This window comes from Porites lutea, chromosome 2 (genome assembly GCF_958299795.1).
Source record: "Porites lutea chromosome 2, jaPorLute2.1, whole genome shotgun sequence".
Lineage (NCBI taxonomy): Eukaryota > Metazoa > Cnidaria > Anthozoa > Scleractinia > Poritidae > Porites > Porites lutea.
In genome coordinates, this window is record NC_133202.1 from 24590514 (window position 1) to 24616538 (window position 26025).

A 26025-nucleotide genomic window follows, 5' to 3' on the forward strand; every position below is an offset into this window, starting at 1 on the left:
TCGGAGAAACAAAAACTGCCTAGAATTTTCTATGGGTTGAGGAAGGTTAAACATTTCTAGATGACCGTTCCATGCATGTACAATTTTCGAAGGTTATCTAATAAATTCCTTACGATTTTCTGGAGTTTAATTTTTTCCATTTCATTCCCCAAGTTAAGCTATTTTTCGTAGAGGATTAAGGAATCCTAACATTTTCGGAACCGAAAATACGATAAAATTCTCACTTTCCTGAAACTTTCAATTGGAAGCTAAATTTTTCGGGAAAATAATTCTGAAGCATTTTGTCATTGTCGGCCGGAGCAATCAGAAGCAACGTTGAAACCATTTTGGAATTTTGGTACATCTAGAAAAGCAGGCGGGCTTTCATTTGATCACTACGATCCTTGCAATCGCTAAAAAATAAATACAATTTAGCGATCCTGGCACAATATAGTTATATAGTCCTCACAATATAGTTGTACCCATAAATCCAGTAGGTCACACCGTCAACTGTTTATACTTTTCAAGCGACAACGTTTTTTCAATCAGATACTATCGCTGCGATCGCTGAGGTATAACTTTTTCTTTCTCGATAGTTACCAAAAAGGGTGCCGTTCATAATCATTTACGGTTCCTTTTTGTAGAGGAAATTTATTTAGCTTATAGATAACACGCCTTGCGTGCTTTTGCGCACACTGAAAGCGTGTTGTGCTTTTTCGCACGGAGCTTTTGTTTGAAAACTTTAACACGCTCTTTTGTTCGACTTGCTCACGCTTAATTGTCTAGAGCGTGTCCTCTGAAACAAAAGAAATTGCTAATGAGGCAAGATTGCAAGCGTGCTAAAGCGTGTTAAAATAAATTCTTTTGTTTTAAAGTGAAAGCGTGTCATGCGCATGCTTTCACCTTTAGCATTAAAATCCTGTGGAGGGTCACAATTTCATTACCTGGTTATTAGCATATTCGGGAGATTTAATCGAGGGTCCTTTTTGATGTAAATTCTATCTTTTTGCTAAATATGCACGTGCATATGAAACTTGGAAACAATGCCAGTGAATAATGAGGACGCTCACTTGTAAACACAAAATCTGTGGGCAAAATTGGTAATATTTGAGGTCCTATTTAAAAGCCTTCTCTGTTTTCAATGTTCTTGAAACTTGCAGGGTATATTTATAGACGATTGATCTCGGGATTGTCAAATTTATAAAAAAAAATTAATCGAGCGGTTTTTTGAAAAATGCGAAATTTGTTAATAAAAGCAGCTGAATGCAAGTTACTAAAATTCTTCTTACTCGCGATCGCTCGGAGCAATTCTCCTCTTTTTTTGTACGCAGTTTTCAATGGAATCAAACTACTATGAGATGAAGCCGCATTTCCCAAGCTTATCATTTTCTTAAAAATTTAGCTAATTGTGTGGATAGCATGCTATTTCACTGTTTTTATGATGCTTAAACTTCGTTTCAAAATATCTCAAAAACGCTCTCATAGAATTTTTTCAAACTTTGCCATAATTGAGGCAATTATGGCAGGTACAAACTCCCTTAAGCGATTTCTTAAAAAACTCTTGGTACAGAGAAACACAAAGATAAATAAAAAACGTAATGGCGTCGTTACGTTGCTATGGCGACTCCGATTGCAATAAAACCCAGATCATAAGAAATTTTCATCTTTATATAATACAGTTGTGGTAATCTTTTTCCCATATCTTTACTTATGGCGACGTAGTATATGCTCAAACGTGGAAGGTATTCCCCCAAAAAATCCAGTCGAGCCACCTTAAAATGCTGACTTTTTTGGGAAGGAGCGGCTTCCTATGCTATGTATGTGATGTGGGCCTTTGGTTTCGCTTTATAAAATACGGTAATACGTGACATAAACAAAACCTGGACAAAATAATCGCCACAGGGATTTTAAAGGGAAAGGAAAATAACATCGCGCGCAGACTCGCGATTTATTTATTCCATCGGAAGAAATGGTCGGACATTTACGCATACCAATGCGCCAATGAGGCGGACTAATCAGGCGTGAATGCGCCAAGAAAGCGGCATAATAATAGAGAAAACGGGCGATTTTGACGTAGCAGGGTGACTAATTTCGTCATTTCGGTTGTTAAAAGATGACTTCTTTAACCTTATAGAGCGGATTCTTTAAGTTAAATGATTATTCTATCATTCCAGCTAAAGTTTAAGTAAAATAAATGAAAATTAGGTGCAGACTTTTAACATTGAAAATCAGGCTTTTTACAGTATTTTCAGTATGGAAAACGACCTTTGTCCAAATTGGACACAAATCACAAATCTTCAGATTGTAGAGCGGATTATTTAAAGCAAATGCGTTACCAACAAGTGGATGGCTTTTTCTCGAAAATTTGATTCGATTAAGTTGCAGACTTTTAAGTTTGAAAATATAAGGTTTAAACTTAGCGCGCAGTCGGAGTGAAGTCATTGTCCTTGTCGAGACAGTGGTTGCCATGAACAAACAATAGGCAGTAGCACTCCATTCAGGAAAACCAGTCATCTGTCAATTGCACCTTATGAGGCTGTTAATGAACACTCAACAATGCCAAAAAACAGTCGCGCGCGAATTTTAAAGACATAACGCACTTTCGGCTCGTGATCGCTACGTCAACAAATCGTTTTCAAACTGGCTGAAGCAAGAGTAAACGACTTGGACCAGGAGCTCTTTTCAGAGCTCACTGGACCCCTGGTCCAGCCTTTTCTTATACATGTAGTGCCACCGTTTGCAGACGGAAAAGATCCAAACTACTGTTTGCAAATCAACGGGAACGTTTTATGGGAATGGAGGACGCTGGAAGGCAACTTGAAGAAACTATATGCAGTTCTTCAAAGAAACCTACGTCTAAATGGCTATTTGCTCGAGGAATCTGCTTTTAATCGTGTCTCTGTGTTACTGAGCACGAAAACGAAAACTTTCGTTGACAAAATTAAAAAAGAGAATAATGGGAAGCGGCGCTGACAAAAGTTGGTGAATCGATTATACAGACACATCCATGATGGATTCAGAAATCTCTGACAATCGCTCGTCAATAATTCAAACTCCTACAAGTATCGCCACAAATTAATGAACTGAAAGATCACAAGTCAGTGGGCCGGACCCAGCATGAAATAAATATTTACAGCATAGTCAAGATGACAATTCAGCTACGACGCTTCGACTCATCTTATAAAAAACTATTGAAAATAAAACCTTGAACAGAACATGTATTTAAAGAAAATAAGAACAAAAATAAAATGCTTTCGATCTGTTCAAAGTTCTGTCTGAACCAAGAAGCAACCACGCATGGGAAATCAATTACCACATGTCCTAGCTTTCAAAGATAAAGGATACTAAAAAATATCTAAAGCGGCACACGACAAACTATCGAAAGAGTTCTCCAAAGCGTACTTTCCTACGAGGAACCAGAAAGGAACAGAAGCAACAAACGGCATGATGCGTCTACTGTCATTGGGACATTTATCGTTTCGAATATGATCAAACAACAAGGTGCGATAAATCAATGACTCCGTAGGCAAATAGATAAAAAATGTCCTGTAATCTTCTCTTCAATATGAATCCTCTCGGTGTTTATTTCATCAATCAGTCCCACAATCCGGGTAAATTAACCTTCGTAAACGCGTCGTTCTGAGGAAAAGGGGCAGCTGAACACAGGCTAAGTTGTCCTTTCAATTTCGACTTGCGAACATGTCCACCTCGCACGATCTTGCGAGGTCTCGCGAGTTAGTTCCTTGATTTTAAGAGCTAAACTGTGATTGGTTACAAAGGTTTTACGTCACGGAAATCGTTTTGTCGCTCGGGTTTGCAGACGTTATTTTTTGAAGGGAGAGAAGCGACGACCGAAAATACGTCTGCGGTTCGCAGGCTACATTCTTTCCAGCCTAGCCTCCTCTTTGCACTCATCAGATTCTTCTTTAGAACGGCTTCCAGGGGTTTGTGGTCAGTTTGAATTAAGGCCTTTCTCTCATAGAGGTACATGTAGCTCTCAAACCTCTCAACGCCGAAGACGACTGATAACACTTCTTTCTCAAGGTGGGTGTAGTTAAGCTGTGAGGGCTTTAGATGCATGTGCCGTGGTACTTCATGGCCATCTTAAAGTAAGCATACTCCAAGATATCCAGAGACTCATCAAATTAAAGCACAGTCTTCTTAAAATACGTGAGCGCTGGAGCTAGGGCTAAAACTTGTTTTACTTTCTCCAGGCACTTTTTTATAATTTACGATTCAAGTAATCTCTGGACACCTTACTGCTCTGTCGGGTTGGCATGGCCCTTATCGTGCTTGGATTATCTTCAAGACCCTCTGAAGATACAGCTAGGCTCATGTAGATGACTTCCTTCTGCCTAATTAAGAGACCTGCTACCCCATTTAAATCTGGAAACGCCTGTGGTTTTGACCATACTCACATGTCTGATGTTGAGTCAAGATTTTATCTGTACCACTTTGTTACTCAAGTAATTTGTTTATTTCCACTGGCAAATTTCTGATAAGATCAAAATTAAAAGAGTTGTCCCAGTTTTCCCTCGAAATTTATCGATTAAAACAATTCTTGAAAATTAAAACGGCCGTTAAAACAACCGAGCCAGGTGTATGACGGTTTTGTTTTCTTACGGTTTTGTCGCTAGGCAACTGCGAAAGCCAAACCGATTCAGAAAGAAATATCGCCAAAGCAAGGTTACACTTCGCTTAGCGATTCTCTTGGGAGTCACCCGCGATGCGAATTCCGAAAAAATTATAAACGTCGAATACGCGACGGCGACTGGTAATTGGAATGAGTGACAAATCTACTTAGAAGCCTTCTCCCAAATCGTCTCCCGCCCCCTATGCATATATGAAACTCATTCCAAGAGTAGACTCGGAATACTTGAGACCAAAATGGCCGCCTTTAATGCAAAGCGCTGGATCTAGACAATCTTTTGGAAACATAGGGCCTGTGAACAGTCTATCAAAGGGCCTTAGGTCTCTCTGAACTACTGGAGCGTAGCTGCATTTCGAAGATCTCTAAAGGAGAGACTATAGTTGTAGTGTGGAGTATAGGTATCGGATAGGTGTTCATACTATACCGAATTGCTTTTCATGTCGGCAAGAAAAGCAATCCGGTATAGTGTGAACATGGCCCAAGTCTAAAAATGTTGCACTTTTTCATAGCCTGAAATAATATTGATTTTATAATTGTCCCGGGATAACAAGTTTATTTTCAACACGCGGATATTTCTATTCCCCATTGGTGAAATAGGTGGATAAAATCTTCGAATGTTCTCGATCTTTTACGTAAAACGTGTTTGCGTTAGTAGTTTTTAAAGGAAGTTTGGAAGAATATGAGGGTCTGGATGGGGGGCTACAAATGTCAGTTGTCAGTTAAAATTTTGGCCATTTGTCAGTTGTCAGTCAATTGGCTGTTAATAATTAATTAAGTAATTTGGTTATTTCTTTTTTATCCAAAATTTAGCTCAAAAGGTACATTAAATGTAAATTGTATCACTAATTCGAAAATTGCTACACTAATAACCTTTTTTTTCAAATTTGGAGTTGAATTCATTACAAGCGGCTTTCTATCGTTACTCTCCTGCTTGCCCGAGCATAACATTCTCTCTAACCCTTAGACCCTTAGCTCATCAAAATCACCTTCAAAATATTTGAAGTATATGGTGAGAAAGACAAACAAATATCGGAAGAGTTCTTTCTTTTTTTGTTCCTTTGATTTGATTGGGTATTGTTTGTCAATGGCTCAATTGTGATTGGCTGGGATGAAGTGATCAGGGAATATTGCACTCGCCCAAACAGGCGCGTTAGGAAGAGAGTAACAAACAAAATATGTTTTCTCCTGTGAAACATGAAACACATCTACTATAAGCATACCTTAAAAATCAAGTCGAAAATGGGCACGTATTGGCCGCCCAGATCTTGAAATGGTAACAGGCGCAATATCTTGGTTTCTATAATGTTTTGGTTTTTAGCTGATGTACTGCGTGTTTTAATGTATGAATTTACATACGATCAACCGACACCACTAAAATCTGACGTGTAACGATCCCTCCAGGAAAGGTGTCGAGAAGCAAGCACACGCGGTGGTTCGCACCGCTGCTGCAAAGCTACAAAATGTATTCATACATTAGGCCACCGTAATTATAACATAAATAATTTCAAGAAAAAGAAATTTTACTTATAGTGCATTACGTGAAAACAAGAGCGAAAATATTCTGAAAGCGTAGCAGTACCCAGAAGGTTTTCCGGACTAACTTGCATGCTTATATTTACACCACTACATGAAACAAATACACAAGCACTAAGAATACATACTGTTCATTTCGCTTCCTGAGTCATCCAGCATACTTGGAAGCTCCAGCTTCCTCTGGTCGTCCGTTGTGATGGCGAAGTTATCACTTTTCCCGCTCGGTTTCGGTGCCATCCGATAAAACTTTATATCGGAATCTCCAAGGCCGTATTTAATTGTTAGTTCCTTCAGACCAAGGAATTGAATAAGGTGCTTTTTGAGAGCATGTACTGTATTTAAGTCATTTATCGGAATACGGCTTCTATGTCTTTCGAATGCCGTATCCGAATTAACGCGGTAAAACCTTACAATCGCTTTAATAACGCCAGCATAGGCAGCCATCATGTAAACTGGCGCGTGCTCGGGACTGCTCAGCGTGAGTTTGTAAGTTCGAGATCAGAGGTGAAAATTATGACCCTGATGTACATGGGTCATACAGTAAATTATTAACGAAAGACTTAATATAAAACGTGCATTTGTTTGACGAAAAGAGTAAAACATTGTTATTTACAACGGGTTTTGAAGGATATTTAGGGCAATAAGATTTTTTGTCAGTTGTCAGTAAAACCCTCTACAAATGTCAGTTGTCAGTTAAAGGCAAGACGTGCGTAACTACTTAGGTCTCACGTTTTTTTTATGATTTTACCCTACCTTAACCCTCCAAAGGCTGCAAAAAATGTTTAAATAGTAATGGTGATTATTTTTAGGGTGGCCTTTTTTAACGCACTGTTTCCACTTTGTAAAGGATGCATGGAAACCTATGAATGTAACCTAGTACTTGCAGGTTACAGAAGGATTAATATGATAAAGACATTTAGGAAATTGAAGTATTATTCAGATCCTCGGTGCTCTGAGTAATTCTAAAAGTAATATAATTTTTGCTTAGCTCCATACACTTCATTAAAAGTAAGAGTCTATTTGATTCCGACGCATTATGCTTCCGGCTCTTTCACCCTTCTCTATCAGTCCACCTCCCTCCCAAATAAACTGCAGGTAAAGTTACACTTATACGCAAACACACTCGATTATGACTCCATACGACCAGAGGTACTGGTTTTGAGGACTTTTTTAAGAGAGAGACCAAACGCTTGGCTGCAGGTTCAACAGAATATTATAACTATCGTGTTCCCAGAGTAAAAATTGCTGAGAGCAAACCTTCGAAACATTCGGAGGCGGCGAACGAAAGCAATTGGGACAGAACTGCAGTTACTGTAACCCGGGCCTTGTAATAACCTCTGGCATCCTTGTTTGTTGCTTGCATCAGATCTACTTGTAGTTAATTTTTGTAAAATCAGAGTTTTATACGTGTGAAGGTTCTACTGATTTTGTTTAAGGTGGAACTGAGATGTGTACTTGTGCTTATTTCTGTTCTTTAATTTTATTAGGATGAGAGGTGTGGAAGTGGAACTGGTAGATTGAAAGGAGAGCTCCTCTTTGTATGTAAGAGAGATCATGCACTTTTTGTTGATATTGAAACTGTTATACCAGAGAAAGACTTTGATCACGATCCTGACAAAGATACAACTTCACCAGACAGGTCAATAGGTTATGATCCTGATAGACTTTCAGGTAGGATTAGTTTTAAAAAGGTCCATGGATACTCTCTTTATGAAGGGTTTGTTGGTTTGAATCCTCATAATGCTGCAAATTCCACTTTTAGGATTTCCTACTATTTCGCCTTAAATTAATTTCCACCTGTTTTTTTTTAGAAACAAACAATTATCGTATTATATTATCGTGCCCAAAATACAATTCAGGAGGCCATCAATTATTGCCTGTTTGATATGCGGGGGCTCGAAACGATCTCCGTTGAATATCATGTTATTTGAACAAGATATAAATCTTCTTAGTAAAATACAGCTGGTGGTCTATTAACAATGCTGCGTTTTGATTGGCTGAGCTACTACTAGGCTATATGTTATAGCCCACTAGTAGCGAAAAGCGCCGCTTTTTGGCGGCAAAAAAGGATTAAAGTCTAGCATTAACTAGCTAAAGTTGTTTTGTCTCGATATTTTTGACCACCTAGTTGGATTTTACTAAATTAATTATTCCTCGAGCCCGTATGGCTGCTTTTAACTGCAATGCACTCTTCTCGTATAATTGAATGATTCATTGTGTTTTTGGAAACCTTTACAGGGCAAGACTACTTACGCGAAACAAACGAACAAGCTTCATTACCAGCATTAAAACTCACTAGACAAGACTTACCAACGACGTCAAGAGAGATACAGCGGCATAATGAAAAGTTACAGAGGGAATTTAGGGAGATACAAGAACGTGAAGAAGTGTTACAAAGGCGGTTAAGGGAAATGCAGGAAAGTGAAGTAGAATCACAAAGGCAGTTGCGAGAGACGCAACAACGCGAAGAACATTCACAAAGGCAGTTAAGAGAAGTGCAGCAACGCGAAGAAAATTTACAAAGGCAGTTGAGGGAGATTCAACAAAGTGAAGAAAACTCACAAAGGCAGTTAAGAGAAGTGCAGCAACGTGAGGAAAATTTGGAAAGACTATTGACGGAGATGCAACAACGCGACGAAAACTCACAAATGCAGTTAAGAGAGATGCAGCAACGTGAAGATATTTTGCAAAGGCAGTTGAGGGAGATGCAGCAACGCGAAAATTCCCAAGAACAAAATTCCTCTTTAGAAAGACAGCTGAGAGAAAAAGATCAGGAAATAAATGAGCTAGAGTTAAGTCTCTCGTTGGCTCAGCGAAGAATAAGTGAACAGCGACGACAGGAAACGTGTGACTGGGTCATTTCCCGCAACGAAATTCAAATTACAGATAATTGCCTAGGGAGGGGAGGCTGGGGAAGCGTCAATGAAGGCACCTACTGTGGCTGTACTGTGGCAGTGAAGCAAATCCACGACCTGATTCTGTCTCCTCACAACCGGCTTTTATTTGAAAGAGAAATGAATATAGCTTCAGCTTGCCGCCATCCCTCTCTGCTGCAGTTTATCGGCGCTACAAATGATGAGGGAACTCCTCTGTTTGTTACCGAGCTCATGGAGATGAGTCTGCGAGCTTTGTTGGAACAGCGGCCGCTTTCCGAAACAGAAATACGCCTCATTTCTCTGGATGTAGCTCGTGCGCTGAATTACCTTCATCAGAAGAAACCATCACCAATCATTCATCGGGATGTCAGCAGTGCTAATGTGTTGCTATGGCGAAAGGGTGACCAATGGAGAGGCAAAGTGTCAGATTATGGCACTGCTAATTTCATACAGCAGACCATGACAGTGGCTCCTGGAGCTGCCATTTACTGCGCGCCTGAAGCACATACATCAAACCAAACAGTCAAGGTTGGTCGTCATCATCGATCTCAGGGCCCAGTTTTTAATAACTATATCATAGCAGGAGAGAATGAGCTAAGAGAGCGAATCCCTGTGCCTCATAAAAATTGTTTTAAATCTATTTTAAACTTCGCGCCCGTGCTGGGAAGGTTAGTTTTGTCTGTTGTTTTCGTGACCCGCGCGGTCTACTTTCACGTGAACGAGACATGTTTCGCCGCCAAGTATTTGAAGTTTGACAGCCGTTCCAGTAATTAGCGCGCTAGAGGTTTAAGTTGTTGACATCTTTTTGATCTGCGTGTTCCCCTCATGATTTAGGAATGAATTTCATTTACACGAGATTGCAGTATTAAAGTCAATATTTCACTTAAGAATTAAATATTGAGATTTTCTAACGGCTCGTAGCCCCATGTAAAGTAAAGATCATTGAATACTGACTCAACCTGAAAGCCAAAGGCAAAAGTTATCACGCGCGAAATACGAAACCTTTAATAAGCGGCCTGCTTCATTTGTTTATGTAAGTATACGAGATATTTTTTCTCTTTTTGCCAAGAATGTTTCTCGTTCAGAAACAGTACGTTTGCTTTTTTCTTGAGAGTTTCAAACTGCATTACTTCTTCTTAACTTCTAATACTTGCGATGAATATTTCGCTGTGCGAACACAAATCAGGTTAGATGCTTCAAGCTGTTAAATAGTCACTAACCTGGATGCCAGAGACTTTTAATGCGCGTTTTCAGGTTTCGGTCAATTCTTTATATTGAGCGGTGTGCCTACATTTTGTCTAGCGCCTTCTCTAAATTCAAATGTTTGGCAGCCAAACATGTCATGTTTGAACACTCTTTTCTCGTTTCGTGTTCACTTATTACGGTGGCCCAAAAGTGTCACGGCAACCTCAATTTGACTGTGAAAGGTTTGAACCCAGGAGTCATTTCAAGAGTAGGTTGAGTTTGATCGTCCGGGTGAACGTAGTCCTGAATAGGACTGTTGTTATTGACAGTGACTGACGTTTCGACAAGCTATGCAGTAGTCATCTTCAGGGTCAAAGTGAGTTGTATCACGTCAGTTGATGGTATGATACTCTGGTTATTGATCTGATTGGTCAATTACTTCGCGATGTTATTGGTCGTCTGTCAATTTGACTCGCGGCAGTTTCAATTTGTTCACAGCAATTTCAATTTATTCACGGCAATCTCAATTTTGTTCACGGCAATTTCAATTTACTTACGGCATTTTCAATTTTACTCACGGTAGCGATTACGCATTTTTCGCTTCGCTCACCACCTGTCAGCTACGGCGGCCAACAAACGCGAAATTAAAATTCGATATTAAAAGTCGATATTTAAGGTAAATCTTCAAAGTGAAAATCAAAAATCAAAAGTCGAATTACGAACTTGGGGGTGGGGGTATTTACATGAGACTGGGACGAACTCAGACCGGCATGACGGCATGAGTTCGTATCGGTCTCCAAACATTTCTTTTCATGTGCTTACATGGGACCGGCCTAAGAATGAACTCAGTCTGGTCTGACTTCTTCTCGGTCGCTGACCCAACACGAGTTACAGCTCTCGTACCGGTCTGAGACCTTACCGTTCACATGTAAAACAAAAAACGAATCCCAAACCGGGTCCATAAATAGCACGTTTCTTCGTATGATTCCACCTTTTTTGCTTTTTCTTAGCAAAAATAGAAACATTGCTACCTATAACTCAGTAAACAAGACTTAGAAGTAGCTTCAATGCTTGGTTTAATGTGAGGGATTGCATCATTTTGAGATGTTGGGGAATATTAACAGGTCATCAGATGAGTGTTATATAAAGCTTATAATTTTCTGGGAGCAGTGAACTCTCCGGTTGTCTACTCACTGGCTACTGGCATAAGTGTTCGTAAATCGACTTTTGATTTTTGAGTTTCACTTTTCACTTTGAAGATCGACTTTAAATATCGACTTTCGATTTTGCGTTTTGACTTTTGGTGGCCACTGTCGTCCGCCGTAGCTGACAGGTGGTGAGCGAAGCGAAGAATGCCGTGAGCTAGCCGCGTTGCCGGGAAAAAAAATTGAAATTGCCGTGAGTAAAATTGAAATTTCCCTGAGTAAATTGAAATAATCGTGGGCAAATTGAAATTGCTGGGAGTAAAATTGAAATTGCCGTGAGTAGATTGAAATTGCCGTGAACAAATTGAAATTGCCGTGACACTTTTCGGCCACCGTAACTTTTGGAAGAGACAGTTGACAATATTGTTGGTTGTTTCTATACTGATGTAGCGAAGACCACGTTACGCAATTTTCGTCGCTTTCTCCGGCATACTCCCGAAAACCAGGACCGTTTTCTTGGTAGCTTGCGTAGCAGGCGCTTGGAAGTAGTGGGCACAAGAAAAAACGGGCGCGCGAGAAGAAGACACGCGAGGGGAGGGCGTGTCTCCCTTGCACGCGCCCGTTCTCTCTTTCGCCCACTACTTCCACTACTACGCCCACTACTTTGTTGGTTGGCAGCTACTCTGGCCAGATTTTTCCTCGTAGAAATCTTTCACTCGTCCAAGAAAGTAATACTAAGTTTATACGTCATATTTCTTGCTGTGCGTGTTCGGCACTGAATGAATTACTCGCCAAGTTTAAAATTACATGACGCCACTCTAACCGACCAATAAGGTGGCGTCCTTAAAATAACCACGCAGTATGACACGGAACCAAGAATACGTTGAAAATCATTTTCATGGGAAAAGGGTCATGTATGTGGGATTCGATCTCTTAGCCCATTATCTCTTTATCGCAGACAGAGTGTGTGACTGTGACCACTGTGTGTATCCTTTTTGCGGCAGCCTGCGTTGCAGACACTCTAAGCTGCCGGTATAGAGCGTCTTCGAATTAGTGCACAATATCATGCTTCAATCCAGCAGAGCCGCAAAGACATATGTAAGTGTTTTTGATCTTCTAGTTTCTTACGCAGTTTTTGATTTGTTCCGAAATTTGTTAAAAGTGTTGACAGGCCAAACACCATTCATAGCTCGTGAAGACAGTGTGTACATGACCTTAGTGTTAGGTTGAACGACAGCGAGGCCCTATTAGGGTAAAATTCCGACAAGTGACATGGCCTTGACATAAGGCAAATGAAATGGCGACAAACGACACAAGGATGAGTTGAATGTGTCTGATTCGGTCCATTTTGTTTTTCTTGAGATAAGCGAGTCTTTGGACTGAAGCGTTATGTCCTTAGTTCCTGTAGTTTCGCCGTTGGTGATGACTTGTTTTAGATGGGCAATGCATCTGCAGCGTAGAAGACACTGGAAAATCAAAGATTGTCCGGAACCAGTTGGAATGTGTTTACAAACACGTTCAGGCCGTCAAGGAATATTCTCTTGAAGTATTTTCCTGTTCAGAAAAAACGCTTTCACGTCCGAACCGCTCTTTCACTCTTTCAACGCTCTTTCCCAGTTTTCGACATGCCTGCATTTAACCGTCTCGCAAACGTAACAATTGGACCAATCGTGAGGCGCGTAAGGAACCCGTCTATCAGAAACGCTCACATATATCCTTACGACTCTGCTGGATATCAGAACGAGCTTTTGTGCACTTATTCTCAGACGGCCTCAGTATACCGATGGTTTAGAAGATGTCTGGGCCGGTTACAACGCAGGCTCAGTGTTCTGCTGATGTAGAGTATATGCAGTATGTAACTGAGCTAGGTAGTCCTTTTACATTTATGGGGTTCTTCTGACGTAATCTTATTTGATCGTCAATGGAAAAATGCTGTATCAAAGGTGTATCAAAGCTGATAAACTATTGAATTGATGTTATCTCATTTTCGCCAACAGGATGACTGAATATGAGAACCTTCGTAGCAACATCAGTTAATATTTTAATTTAAAACGTGTTGGAAGTGTTTACTTTTTTCTTATTTTCCTTTAGCTCGATGTTTATAGCTTTGGTGTTTTATTGTGCGAAATGTGCATCCGGGAACTTCCAAATCCTGAAAATCGCGAAGAGCAAGTTTTGCTGATGACGAGCCGCGTGTTGAGAGGTCTGGTACGGCGATGCCTGCAGACAGACCCTGAAGCGAGACCAACTATGCAGGCGATAATCGATGAATTATCAAGGGCTGTGTAACGTCTATCAAGTTTTCTGTGAAAACTTTCGCAATAGAATTGAATTGGTAATTTTTTCACTGCTCGAAGTCGTGTCTTATCGTTTATTGTGACATTGTAGTTTACAGAAGTATTTAATAGTAGAAGAAAATTACTCAGGTTAAAAACCAACAACTTTTTAGGTATAGCGAGATCTTCTCCTTAAAAATTTAGTAATGATGCCCAAAAGCCATACAGCTGTATATTGTATTTTTCTCATTTACCAACGTGGGTAATAGCAAATGCTTGTTTTGGATTAACCTTGTTAAAAAAACGTTCATGAGGTATGGGAGAAGATCGCTAAGACGTCAGTTTTCTATCCTATGCTTGCTCAGTTCTTTATGATGGCCCTTGCATCCGTATTTTTTCGGACTGAAAGACCTCTGAGAATTTGACTAAAAAACTAGTTTTACAAAAAAGAAGTAGTTTTTTTTACATATGTAATACGTTACTTACAAATATCTTTTTTACATTTATTCAAACCTTACTTTCTTCTGCGGAGGAAGAAGGTCATACACACAAGGTACAAAATATTAACTGAACAGGCGTGTAGACGTGGCGCTTGTTACAAGCAGTGGAATATACAATTAAATACGTTAAACTCGAAGTCGAGAAGTCATTTGTTATTGAGTTTCTTATGACAGTAGTTTAGTAAAAGCCGTTAGATATTTGTAACTAAACTTTCCTATGTAATTAAAGGTGAGAAAGCAGACACGACGACTACGTGTTTCTTAATCTGTGAACGCCGAACAGACGGATCATAGGAGGGTACCTAAAAACAATATTAATACATTTTTGAATATCCCTGGAATTAAGTTTAGTGGCGTTTCATTAAAAGATCAGCAAGTCAAAAAGTGATATACGATGTAAGATTTTCAGTCTCAAACAAGCTTTAGGCTTGATAGGAGGAGGGGGGGGGGGGGGGGAATTCGGACCCTCCCCCTGGATCCGCCACTGATAATTATGTACTTATAAAGTAGGACATACGTATGAAATAGACTGTTGAGAGAAGACAAGTATAAATATTGATTATGAAACGTTTTAGGATGTACGATTAAACTGACCTGCGTAGCAGTAAGCAATTATAATAAGAGTTTCCTATTCAATAGGTTATTTATAAAATCGATTATACATATCAATCCAGATGTACAAAATTTGAGATTTTTTTGTGATCATGCGAACGAAAAAAGTTAAAAGAATTCTGTGAATAAAAGTTACATTAACGAATTCACAACTCAAGTGTGGATATTTTCGTCAGTTGGCTTTGCGAATTTTGCTAAACATAAAGTTGCAAATAATAATTTCTTATAGTAAATTTTTGCAATATCATTTTTAAATAAGAATAAACATGTCAAAGTACAATGAATGATATCTCCGAATGAACACGAAATGTTGAGAGCAAACTTATTATTGTAATCTTTGTTCAGTTTATTCAACGTCATTTAGTTTGCGACCGGGGATCAATTTTACTCAAGTTTTCTCTTTCATTTTTTAATATTGCTTTATAATTTGGTCAGTGAAGGTTATTGAAATTATGTGTAATGACTTCATTTGCTGTATTTCTTCCCAAAATTTTTAATGATGGCATGTTACATACTGTAAAGACCGGGTTGCAAGGCCTCCTGTAATTTAGGGGGTCTCTGGGGCATGCTCTAGGGCATGCTTAAAAATTGAAAATCAAATTCTCAGAATCGTAATTTCTAGCATTCTGAGGATTAAATAATAAAGTGACAGTGTTAAGGACCGTTTTCATTACGATTTTTTCTTTGGGTAAAGCGGTCTTGCCTTTAGACTGCGAAACAGCCCCTATTCTTGTGTATTCAAGGAAGTGTGAACAGTCAAACAAAAGGTCTGGAACAAGGCTGAAAACGGAGAGTGAGACTGGGGAGAGACGTTAAAATAAGTTTTTTTCTCTCGCCTCACACGCCCTACGGGCGTGAGGCTCGCGCGCTTCGCGCGCGTAACTCTTACGCCACGCATTACCGATTTCTTTACTGATTTTGAGAAAAAAACCGACGGTTTTGCAGTCTATCTTGCCTTCGTTGTTCAATGATGTTTTTTATTTCTATTAAAAGTAAACGGTTGTCAAAAAGCGTTTTTAAAGATCTTTAGATAGAGCGGCAGCCCGGCCAGTTCGAGACCTAAAAGTAGTGAAAGAATGCTGGTTCAGCTGTAAGAGAGTAGACTATGTATTCCACCAACTTCAACGTTTAATTTCGCCTAAAAGACGTTTGGTGCAATGATTCTCATTTATGTAGCGCAATACCCAATTTCGCACAAACACCAAATCTACATTTAGGATGAAAAAGGTACATTCATCACTCTTGGTAAGGTTACACCGAAGTATTATAGTTACACTGGAGCATTCAAAATAGCTCATGCACGTTTAACGTGCCTATGTTTAAAAACGTGGTTGAAAGATCATGGAAAAAGCTCCGGCCAATTGCTACAAAGAAGGATTTGATTAGTATGTACCATGGCGCTCTTGTTAGCGGTTTTGTAAACATTTCAGTCCACTTTAACAAATTAGTGAGTAATTTTTAAACCGCTCGATAGATTTTTTAAAAAAAATAAGATTCTTCTCGTAATTCAAACTAAGAATTAGTCAGCCACTTCTTCACTTTCAGACCCATTGCTGATGCTATCTGCTGTACACTTTTCTACGATCGGAGATGATCTAAAAAGTTAAGCGGAAGTTTATTCTAATAAATTCACGAGTGGAAATAGCCCATTGCAGTACAGTGCCCAACAATCAGTATATCACTATATTCAAAGTCCGTCGAGCGCGGGTGATAAAATGTAACCAAGAAAGAGAAGTCCAAAGACTACTGCAAAGCTGATTTAAAACAACGTGTATTTTTTTTTATAACAATATTTCGGCTGGCCATACCAGCCTTCTTTAGGTTTACGGATGTTACTGAACTTATGTAGGAATCACAATATTTATATATAGATGGAGAATGTCGCAATAAAAATTGTTTAAAAGGGAGAGGCGGAAATGGCGTACAACATAAAAAGACCCTATAAAAACTGGAAAGGAAAACATGAATACTAAGGATATGGATTACATTAATTCGTCACCGCGGTTTAGGCCATGAGATTCAAGAGTCAATTGTGCACAATTACCCGTTATCTCCACCAATCATTTTCCGCCAAGCTCCTTCCGCTGTGGACAGAATTGTGCCACTTGTCCATACATTACTAACGGCCTCACAAGTTATACTTTTTACGCTACAGGTGAAACACGCTCAATCACTTCACACATTACTTGTAACACAAAAAATGTGATCTACATGGTTCAATGTAACCTTTGTAATTTACAATAATAGGTGGACTAAGCGACGTCTCAAGGACAGATTTAACGAACACAGACGTGCAGTCGACAAAACCCTAACATTAAATCTAAACCCACTACAGTTTCTTAACACTTTCTCTCTCACTCTCACTATTCTCATACTGACATGCAGTTAATCCCACCTTCACGTGACTCAGTTGGTAAGGCCAGGGAGTCGCATTTGATTGATAAGGCCATGACTCTTGAACCTCATGGCCTAAACCGCCGTGACGAATTATTGTAATCCATATCGTTAGTATTTATTCCTTTCCAGTTTTTATGTTGTACGTCATTTCCGCCTCTCCCTTTTAAACAATTTTTATTGCGACATTCTCCATCTATATAATATTGTGATTCCTACATAAGTTCAGTAACATCTGTAAACCTGAAGAAGGCTGGTATGGCCAGCCGAAATATTGTTATAAAAAACAATACACTTTGTTTTAAATCAGCTTTGCAGTAGTCTTTGGACTTCTCGTTCTTGACCTTTCTTGGTTCTTTATATTTTGAGGGTGCTAATGGGGGTACACAATTCTCAGTTAACTACTAATTTTTCGGCCAAATATCAGTTAACTACTATTTTTTTGGCCAATTCTCAGTTAAGTACTAATTTTGGTTAGCTATTAACTTTCACTTTCCTATAGCCATGATATTATTCTGTCACAACCCGAATTTTCTTTATTTCATCACGTCAATCACTTTTGGGGGTAGCCCGACACTTCACCGGCGAAAAATGTCTGCGCATGCGCTAATAAAAATGACACGTGATCTATTTCGCGCAATGTCATTGGCTCTGATGCAAAAATGCCCGTTGAGATGAAAAAAATAATGGCTGTTTTTTTGACAGTGATGGCGTTGTGGTTTTCTTGCCATAGTAAGAGATCAAAAAACATTTTGGTGAAAGTTTTGAGTGGAATGTTTTCTCTAGAAAATGTAGCGCCTTGGAAACGGCGGACAAACCCAGTGGTGGGTATTTGTCGGAGATATTGGCTTTGCAATCGCCGGCATGGTTGCGAAAGGCATGCCAAAAAGGTGGGTAATTTTGACTTTCTATGCTTACTGTTAGTTTCGTGCACATCGGTACAACAGGAAATTGTAAAGAAGTGAAAGAAAAATTATTGGGCTTTGTTATGTATATAAATTAGATTGTACCGCTGTGCACGGAAGCGGCAGTTGTGTTAATCGTGTGGACCGTTTTCGTACCAAATATCGACTTGCATCTTTGAAGTTCAGGGACCCTCTGGAGGTCTAGTTCAGTGTATCCTCAAACATTCGAATTTTTATTTATTAAGCTTCGCTGGCATTTTATGCTCAGGTTAAAGTTTCTCGCCCCACAGTCCAACACAAGAGAAAATGGAAAGGTACAGCTGGTGGAGGGCCGTTTGAGCAACAGAATAATAATCATTATAATTATAATTAATAGGAAGACCGCTAAATCTAAATCAGCGCGTTTTCTCTTTAGAATGTGTGTCAAATGGGACACGATTTTGATCGATCGAAAGTGAAAAAAATAGTATTTTCCCTAGAGACCGTACATGCATTATGCGTGCACAAAGTTGTTTTTTTAACTGAGAACAAAAATGGCCCTATCATGTTTGGCACCTTATATTACAATTTAAACTATTTCCTGAACGTTTGCTGGAAGTTATTTTGTACTTGTACTTAGACATCTTTTTTAATCAGCCATTTCAGGTGGATTGTTCCATAATAATTTGCCCCTCTGTATTTCACTGAGAATTCTTTGGCTGTTAATCTATGTATACGTGTATGTTGTGCACAGTTAATTTTGTATCTCAGCATAAATATTATTTTTTCTTTTATTTTTAGCATACATTGCTATACACAAAAAGAACAGAAAATTATAAAATAACTGCAATAAAAAATTGACTACAATATTAGAATAAAATTTTATATTAGATGCTGATCAGGTATATTTGTGATAATTATGTAAAGTCTTTTTTTGTGAAATAATCTTGAAAAATAGCAGGTAATGTTCCAAAGAAGGATAAAAGTGTAATGAGATCTACATGTAATGATTGAATAAAAATGTTTTGGCTTTTCATAAACTAAGAATTGTCTAAAATAAAAAGGCAGAGCTGTCATTAGGGGCCGTAACCCATAACACCTGTTACAGCTGAGCTCACTATGTTACAGGTGATCAAAGTGGAAAGCTGAAGGTGGTAATTTAAATTTTTGGGACCTGTATTGGGTGAATCTTCATTTGCTATGGCTGTTTCAAAACGTAATGACAGCCCTGAAAAGGGATGGTTATATCTCTGTAGAGCAATCCTTGGAGTTATTTTTTTTTTTTTTACACCAGCATACTTGCCCTCTTTGGGTCACAGAAGATTGCTAGCATTGGGGGTTTACCTGTACCGTGTATTTATATGCGATTGAGTACTTTTAAGTTTTATAATATGTATACGCATAATCAGTTCTTGTTTTGCCAAAAAATGCTTTCCAAAATATGGGTTTTCCTATTTACGATGTCAGCTAGAGCCAAAAATTGGCACATCATGCTTGTTAGTTTCAGCCGGTGAGAAATTTGGTACATCAAGTACAAACTTGTCCAGTTTTCAATTCCAAACCTTTGTCAAATTCATGGTTGCATGATTGATGCATGCACAGCAAAACATTAATTTTTGACATAATTTGTTTCATTTTCTTCAACAAAAGACCAATTTACATAACTTAAAAAAAGGGTAAGAAAATACATGTAACTTAAAAATAATATACATTTCCTTTCTTTAAGTTCCATCATGAGGTCACATAGTATTACATCTTTCTGATTTTTGAGTGTTGGATTTTCTTTTGTACATGTGGAACAGTCTTTTATGGAACAGTCTTCCTCTGCCAATTAGACAGGAAACATCAATCGACTCTTTTAAACGCTCTGTTAAAACATATTTATTTAAAAAGGCTTTTAGTTAGATTATTTATTTATTTATTTATTTTTATTTTTATTATTTTTATTTTTATTTTTTTAATATTGTAATGTTAATATTGTAATATTGTAATTTTACCGGGTGATTTTACTTGTTTTAATTTAGTTATTGATAATATTGTAATGCGCTTTTGAGTATTTTTTATAGAAAAAGCGCAATATAAGTATTGAATATTATTATGTATCAAATTCGTCCATGAATTGGCTCACAGGAGGCAATGACTATGATCCGCCAGTACCGGTCAGCGGTACTATGAGCTAGCATGCGTTATCTGTTGTGAGCTGCCTTGCGTCCGCCATATTGTTACTGTTACTCGGCCGCTTGTTGTATCCCAGTTTGATTAAAGCCTTACACGAATTGGACGTGCCTTGGTTCTTGCCTTATCTTCCTAACTGGCGTGGTGGCAGCGTTCGGTTCAACCCAAGCCTCACCTTTTTACCGTACAAAGTCACTTTTAAGCCTCGACCGCTGGAACCAAAACAGTGTATCCTTCGCTGTGAAAACACGTCCCTGAGTTTTTCCTCGTGTGTAATGGCGTCTTCTCACCGCGCACCGAAACAGTGGTGCCTTTCCAAGGTGGAAACTATTAATAGCTTCGAGAATTGGAAGCAAAATCTGCTTTACACATTATCATTGGACAGCAACTTCGCTCCCTTCCTAGCCGATGGCGTTCAATGGTTAAAAAAAACCAAAGCCCAACCACTTCGAGGACTCGACGCCGATGGCGATTCCATACCTCTTGCTCGACGCCTCACCCCCCGACAAAAAGTCAACTTTCTCGAGCTGATGCTCGGTCAGATTGCGAATTACTGCCCTATCATCTCCCGAAGCACTGAAAAATTCAACGTCACTCGAATACATCTGGCAAACTATTCGCCAACACTTTGGCTTCCAGGCCACCGGCGCTCAATTTATCGATTTTTCTGACATACACCTCGCAGCGGATGAGCGCCCTGAGGATCTGTACCAACGCCTCATGGCTTTTGTGGAAGATTCCTTACTTCGCGCCAACGATTTAACTCACCATGGCGAACATGTTGCAGAGGATGAGGAACTAACCCCTACCCTAGAAAACTTTGTCGTTCTTACTTGGTTGCGACTCATTCACCCCAGTCTCCCTCGTTTAGTCAAGCAACGTTACGGCACGGAGTTGAGGTCTCGCACCCTTGCCTCAATTAAACCCGAGATCTCTCAGGCACTTAGCTCTCTCCTCGAGGAAATCCGCGCTTCAGATGATGCTAAGATTCTACGTGCCGCGGTAGCTGATGATTTTCGTCGCCCCCGTCCGGGTGGCAGGAGTGAACCTAAGACGCGCACCAGACAGCCCCGTCAGGACAAGGTCTGTCCCTTATGCAAGCAAGCCGGTCGCTCTAACACCAACCACTTCCTCAGTCAGTGTACCTTCCTCCCTGACAATGACAGGCGCTTCATGGTAAAAGCGAGACAGATCGTCGGAATACTGGACGACGAACAAGACACCAACTACGACCTTGATCCCGATCCACCATGTCCTGAAAGCACTTTGCCTACCCCTGACGTTGTTGCCTACCGTGTCCAGACCCGCCAATCTCCTTATATGGATGTCTTTCATGGTCACCGTGTTGTACGTATCACCATCGACAGCGGAGCAACTGGAAATATGATCCGCCACTCCACCGCGAAACATCTTGGATGTCCAATTATATCCAGTGCTCAGTCCGTCCAGCAGGCTGATGGCTCTTCTCAGCTTCAGGTGGTCGGAGAGATACGGACATCCTTCACCCGCGACAACACTGACTTTACATTCGAGGGACTTGTCGTCGAAGATCTTGACGTCGAAGTGCTTGCCGGGACCCCTTTCATGGAGGCAAACGACGTTGCCGTCCGGCCCGCCAAGAGAGAGGTGCTACTTGGCAATGGCTCAACCTACACATACGGTTCCCAGGCCCCGCCCAGCCCTTCCACAACCGTCCGCAGAGCCGTTCTCCGTGCTCCTACTCCCTCCAAGACTGTTTGGCCCGGAGAATTCTTGGAAGTTCAGCTCCCTGACGATGCTCCCCCTGATTCAGAGTATGCACTTGAACCCCGCACTGATGCACCTAGTTTACGTAATCTCAAGCCCTCTCAGCTGTGGCCGCAACCGGGTGTCGTTTCCAGCGTTGTGCGTGCAATCCGCATACCAAACCTGTCAGCCGAACCTCGAACGCTTAAGCGTCACGAACACTTCTGCCAGGTCACCCCTGTCTTCGAACCAAAAGAGGAGTCACCGACAAGTCAGCCTCCTACTAAGCATCCGTTACCTCCCTTTCCTGCTAGCCACTCTTCATCCGTCCAGGTAGACCCAGACCGCATTCTCCCTGAGGCTGTCAGAGCCACCTTCCAATCTCTGCTCAGTGAGTACGACTCCGTATTTGACCCTCAGTTCCCAGGTTATAATGGATCCGCAGGTCCTTACCAAGCAAAGGTCAACATGGGCCCTGTCGAGCCCCCACAGCGGAAAGGCCGCCTCCCCCAATATGCCCGCGATAAGCTCGTAGAACTCCAAGAGACGTTCGACCGCCTAGAGCAGCTTGGCGTCTTCCAGCGACCTGAAGATGTTGGTTTCACTGTAGAATACCTGAACCCTTCTTTCCTTGTGAAAAAGCCGAACGGCGGGTCTCGTCTTGTCACTGCCTTCGCTGACGTAGGCCGGTACAGTAAACCCCAACCATCCTTGCTGCCTGACGTGGACTCCACCCTGCGCCGCATCGCCCAGTGGTCTCATATCATCGTCACAGACTTGACAAGTGCCTTTTACCAAATACCTTTGGCTAAAGAGTCCATGAAGTATTGCGGCGTTGCTACTCCGTTTAAAGGAGTACGAGTCTACGTTCGTTCCGCTCTGGGTATGCCTGGATCGGAAACTGCCCTTGAAGAGGTTATGTGCCGCGTTCTAGGCCCACTACTTTAAGATGGATCCGTTGCCAAAATCGCTGATGATCTGTACTGCGGCGGCAACACACCCCAAGAGCTACTCCACAACTGGAAGAGGGTCCTGCAGGCCCTACACAAGTGCAACCTGCGTTTGTCTGCCCACAAGACCATCATCAGTCCCAAAACTACCACTATTCTCGGCTGGATCTGGAATGCTGGCTCCCTTTCTGCCAGTCCTCACCGTCTTAACACCCTCGCCACGTACCCCGAGCCGAACACTGTTGCTCGCTTAAGATCCTTCATTGGCGCTTACAAAGTTCTTTCCCGTGTCATTCCAAGGTGCTCCAGTTACCTCGCTCCACTGGATGCTGTAAGAGCCGGTCGCCCTTCTCAGGAATCTATTAACTGGACCGATAATCTCAGGGCCGGATTCCGTAGTGCTCAGAACGCCCTTTCCTCTGCACTCACCATCACATTACCCAGACCCGAGGACCAGTTATGGATTGTCACTGATGGAGCCGTCCGGGACCCTGGATTAGGGGCCACCCTCTACGTAACGCGCGGAGATAAGTTATGTGTCTCTGGCTTCTTCAGCGCCAAGTTACGGGGCTCCCAAACAACGTGGCTTCCGTGCGAGGTCGAAGCCCTCTCCATCGCGGCGGCAACTAAGCACTTCAGCCCGTATCTTATTCAGTCCGTCAAAAAGGCCTGCATTCTCACTGACAGTAAGCCTTGCGTTCAAGCCTATGAGAAGCTCTGCCGCGGGGAGTTCTCTGCCAGCCCCCGTGTCTCCACCTTCTTGTCTGTCGTGAGTCGTTACCAAGCATCAGTCAGGCACGTCTCCGGCGCTGCTATCCTCTCGTCAGACTTCGCAAGCCGAAACGCCGCCGCCTGTGACAACGAGACCTGTCAGGTGTGCTCGTTCATTTCTCGAACCAGGGACTCTGTTGTCCGAGCCGTTTCCGTACAAGATGTCCTCCAAGGCAATGTTCGCCTTCCCTTTACTAGCCGGCCTGCCTGGGTGTCTGTTCAGTCTGAGTGCCTAGATCTACGCCGTACCCACGCTCACCTCGTCCAGGGTACGAGACCGTCCAAAAAGCTCACAAACATCAAGGACGTCAAACGTTATTTACAAGTTGCGTCAGTTGCAGATGATGGCCTCCTTGTTGTGCGGCGTCATGAACCCTTGTCACCATCTAGAGAATGCATCATTGTCCCACGCCAAGCTTTGGACGGCCTTTTGACTGCCCTTCACCTACAACTCAGCCACCCGTCTTGTCACCAGTTAAAAATGGTCGTCAAACGCTATCTATACGCTCTCGATATGGACCAGGCTGTCTCCCGTGTCTCTGACGGGTGCCACTCCTGTGCAGCAATCCGCAGCTCTCCAACCGCACGTATTGACCAGTCCACTTCTCCTCCACCCGACGCTATTGGTCGGTCCTTCGCCGCCGACGTCATCAAACGTTCTCGCCAGCTCATCTTTGTCCTCCGCGAGACTGTCACCTCTTACACTTCCAGTGTATTTCTTGAAGACGAGCGTCATCAAACGTTACGCGACGCCATTGCAAAGCTCTGCTTAGAATTGCGCCCTATGGATGGCCCACCTGCCGTGATCCGTACTGACCCTGCCCCTGGCTTTAAGGCTCTCGTTAACGACCCTCTCTTAAAGAAGCATAGAATTACAATTGAGCTTGGTCAGGCCAAAAATCCCAACAAGAATCCCGTAGCTGAGAGAGCAGTCCAGGAGTTGGAAGCGGAACTTCTCCGCCAGGAGCCTTTAGGCGGTGCCGTTTCGCCCCTCACTCTAGCCGTAGCCACTTCTGCCTTGAACTCTCGTATCCGTTCACGTGGCCTATCCTCGCGAGAAATGTGGACACAGCGGGACCAGTTTTCAAACCAGCAGTTACCCCTTGCCGACGACCATTTAATTGCGCTCCAGCACGAGCATCGTCTGTCCCACCACCCCCACAGTGAGCGCTCCAAAGCCCCATTGCACAACAGGCGTCCTACTCCTGTAATTGATGTTGGTGACCTAGTGTACCTTCATTCCGATCGGAGCAAGTCTCGAGCCCGCGACCGCTACCTTGTTGTAGCCATAGATCCCCCATTCTGTGATATCAAAAAGTTCATTGGATCCCAGTTACGCAGCTCGTCTTACCACGTCAAACTTACTGAGTGCTTCAAGGTCCCTTCCGACTTGGCTCATCCCTCACATCCTCCTCGCCGGTGCCGCGGTCATGACTCAGATGACGATGACAATCCTGATACCACACCTCACCCCCCACCCTCGCTGCCTGACATCCCTGATGCTATCTCTGCTTCAGCCCAGCATCTATCCAACACTCCTCCCTGTGTTACACCACCTGCTCCCGCCGTTCCTTTCGACCGCATCATGGACGACACAGCTGCCCAGCCATCTTGCCCTGAGGACTCCTCTTTGGAGAAGACAGTCGTTTCAGCAGACCCCGTCCCTCCTGGCCTGCGGAGATCATCTCGCACGAGACGTCGTCCTGCGCGTTTTGAAGATTATGATACTGAACTATAGCCGTTGTTACTGATCTGTGACGTTTAAGTCAGTTTAAGAGTTTAAGTAGTGCTTTTAAGTACTTTCCTCTATGTTTTTGAAATTATAAGCACCACTTTATGGACAGCTCATTGTTACAGACAGTTTTCTTTGTCCACAGAGAACCCAAACAGTGTATTAGCTAAGAAATAATAATTCAGATGTACATGTAGTAACACTGTATTAGCTTATAAGATAGTTATCTTGAGGTGTAACTGTCGCATCCGACCTACCTGACAAGCAAGCATTTGACACTGGCAATGTTAACGATCTCTGATTCAAATCCCTTGTAAAACGAATCATAAAGAAAAAGGAACACAGGTTCTTACATCTTATGTTATTAGCTACTACAGCATAAATGTATCTTAGAATTATTCCATTGGCTAATACAGCATTTGAGTTCACTGTGTCCAGTCTTTGGGCCGTAGCAAAAGGGGACTGCTCTACAATGTACACTGTAGCTGTAAGCAAAGTACAAAGCGTTTTGAGAAAAATCCACTTTTCAGCATAAAACAACCAAATCTGGCTATTTAATGCAAAATCAGGTGAAAAAGTCAGCAAAAGGCGATTTGTAGGTTTTTTGATTAAGGGATAGGTAGCAGGATGGTCATGG

The 26025-nt window shown here is 41.6% G+C and overlaps 1 protein-coding gene and 1 pseudogene across 1 annotated transcript in view; both read left to right on the forward strand.

The window, feature by feature from the left end:
* LOC140928086 (uncharacterized) overlaps positions 1-14495 on the forward strand; it is a 37759-nt gene extending 23264 nt beyond the window's left edge. The window contains exons 3-5 of the mRNA XM_073377807.1: positions 7651-7834; positions 8402-9567; positions 13461-14495. Coding sequence (XP_073233908.1) covers positions 7651-7834; positions 8402-9567; positions 13461-13658 — 1548 coding nt within the window. The 3' untranslated portion in view covers positions 13659-14495. The remainder of the gene's footprint in view (positions 1-7650; positions 7835-8401; positions 9568-13460) is intronic.
* Positions 14496-20485: 5990 nt separating this feature from the next.
* Positions 20486-25394, forward strand: LOC140927828 (uncharacterized; annotated as a pseudogene).
* The last annotated feature ends 631 nt before the right edge of the window (positions 25395-26025 follow it).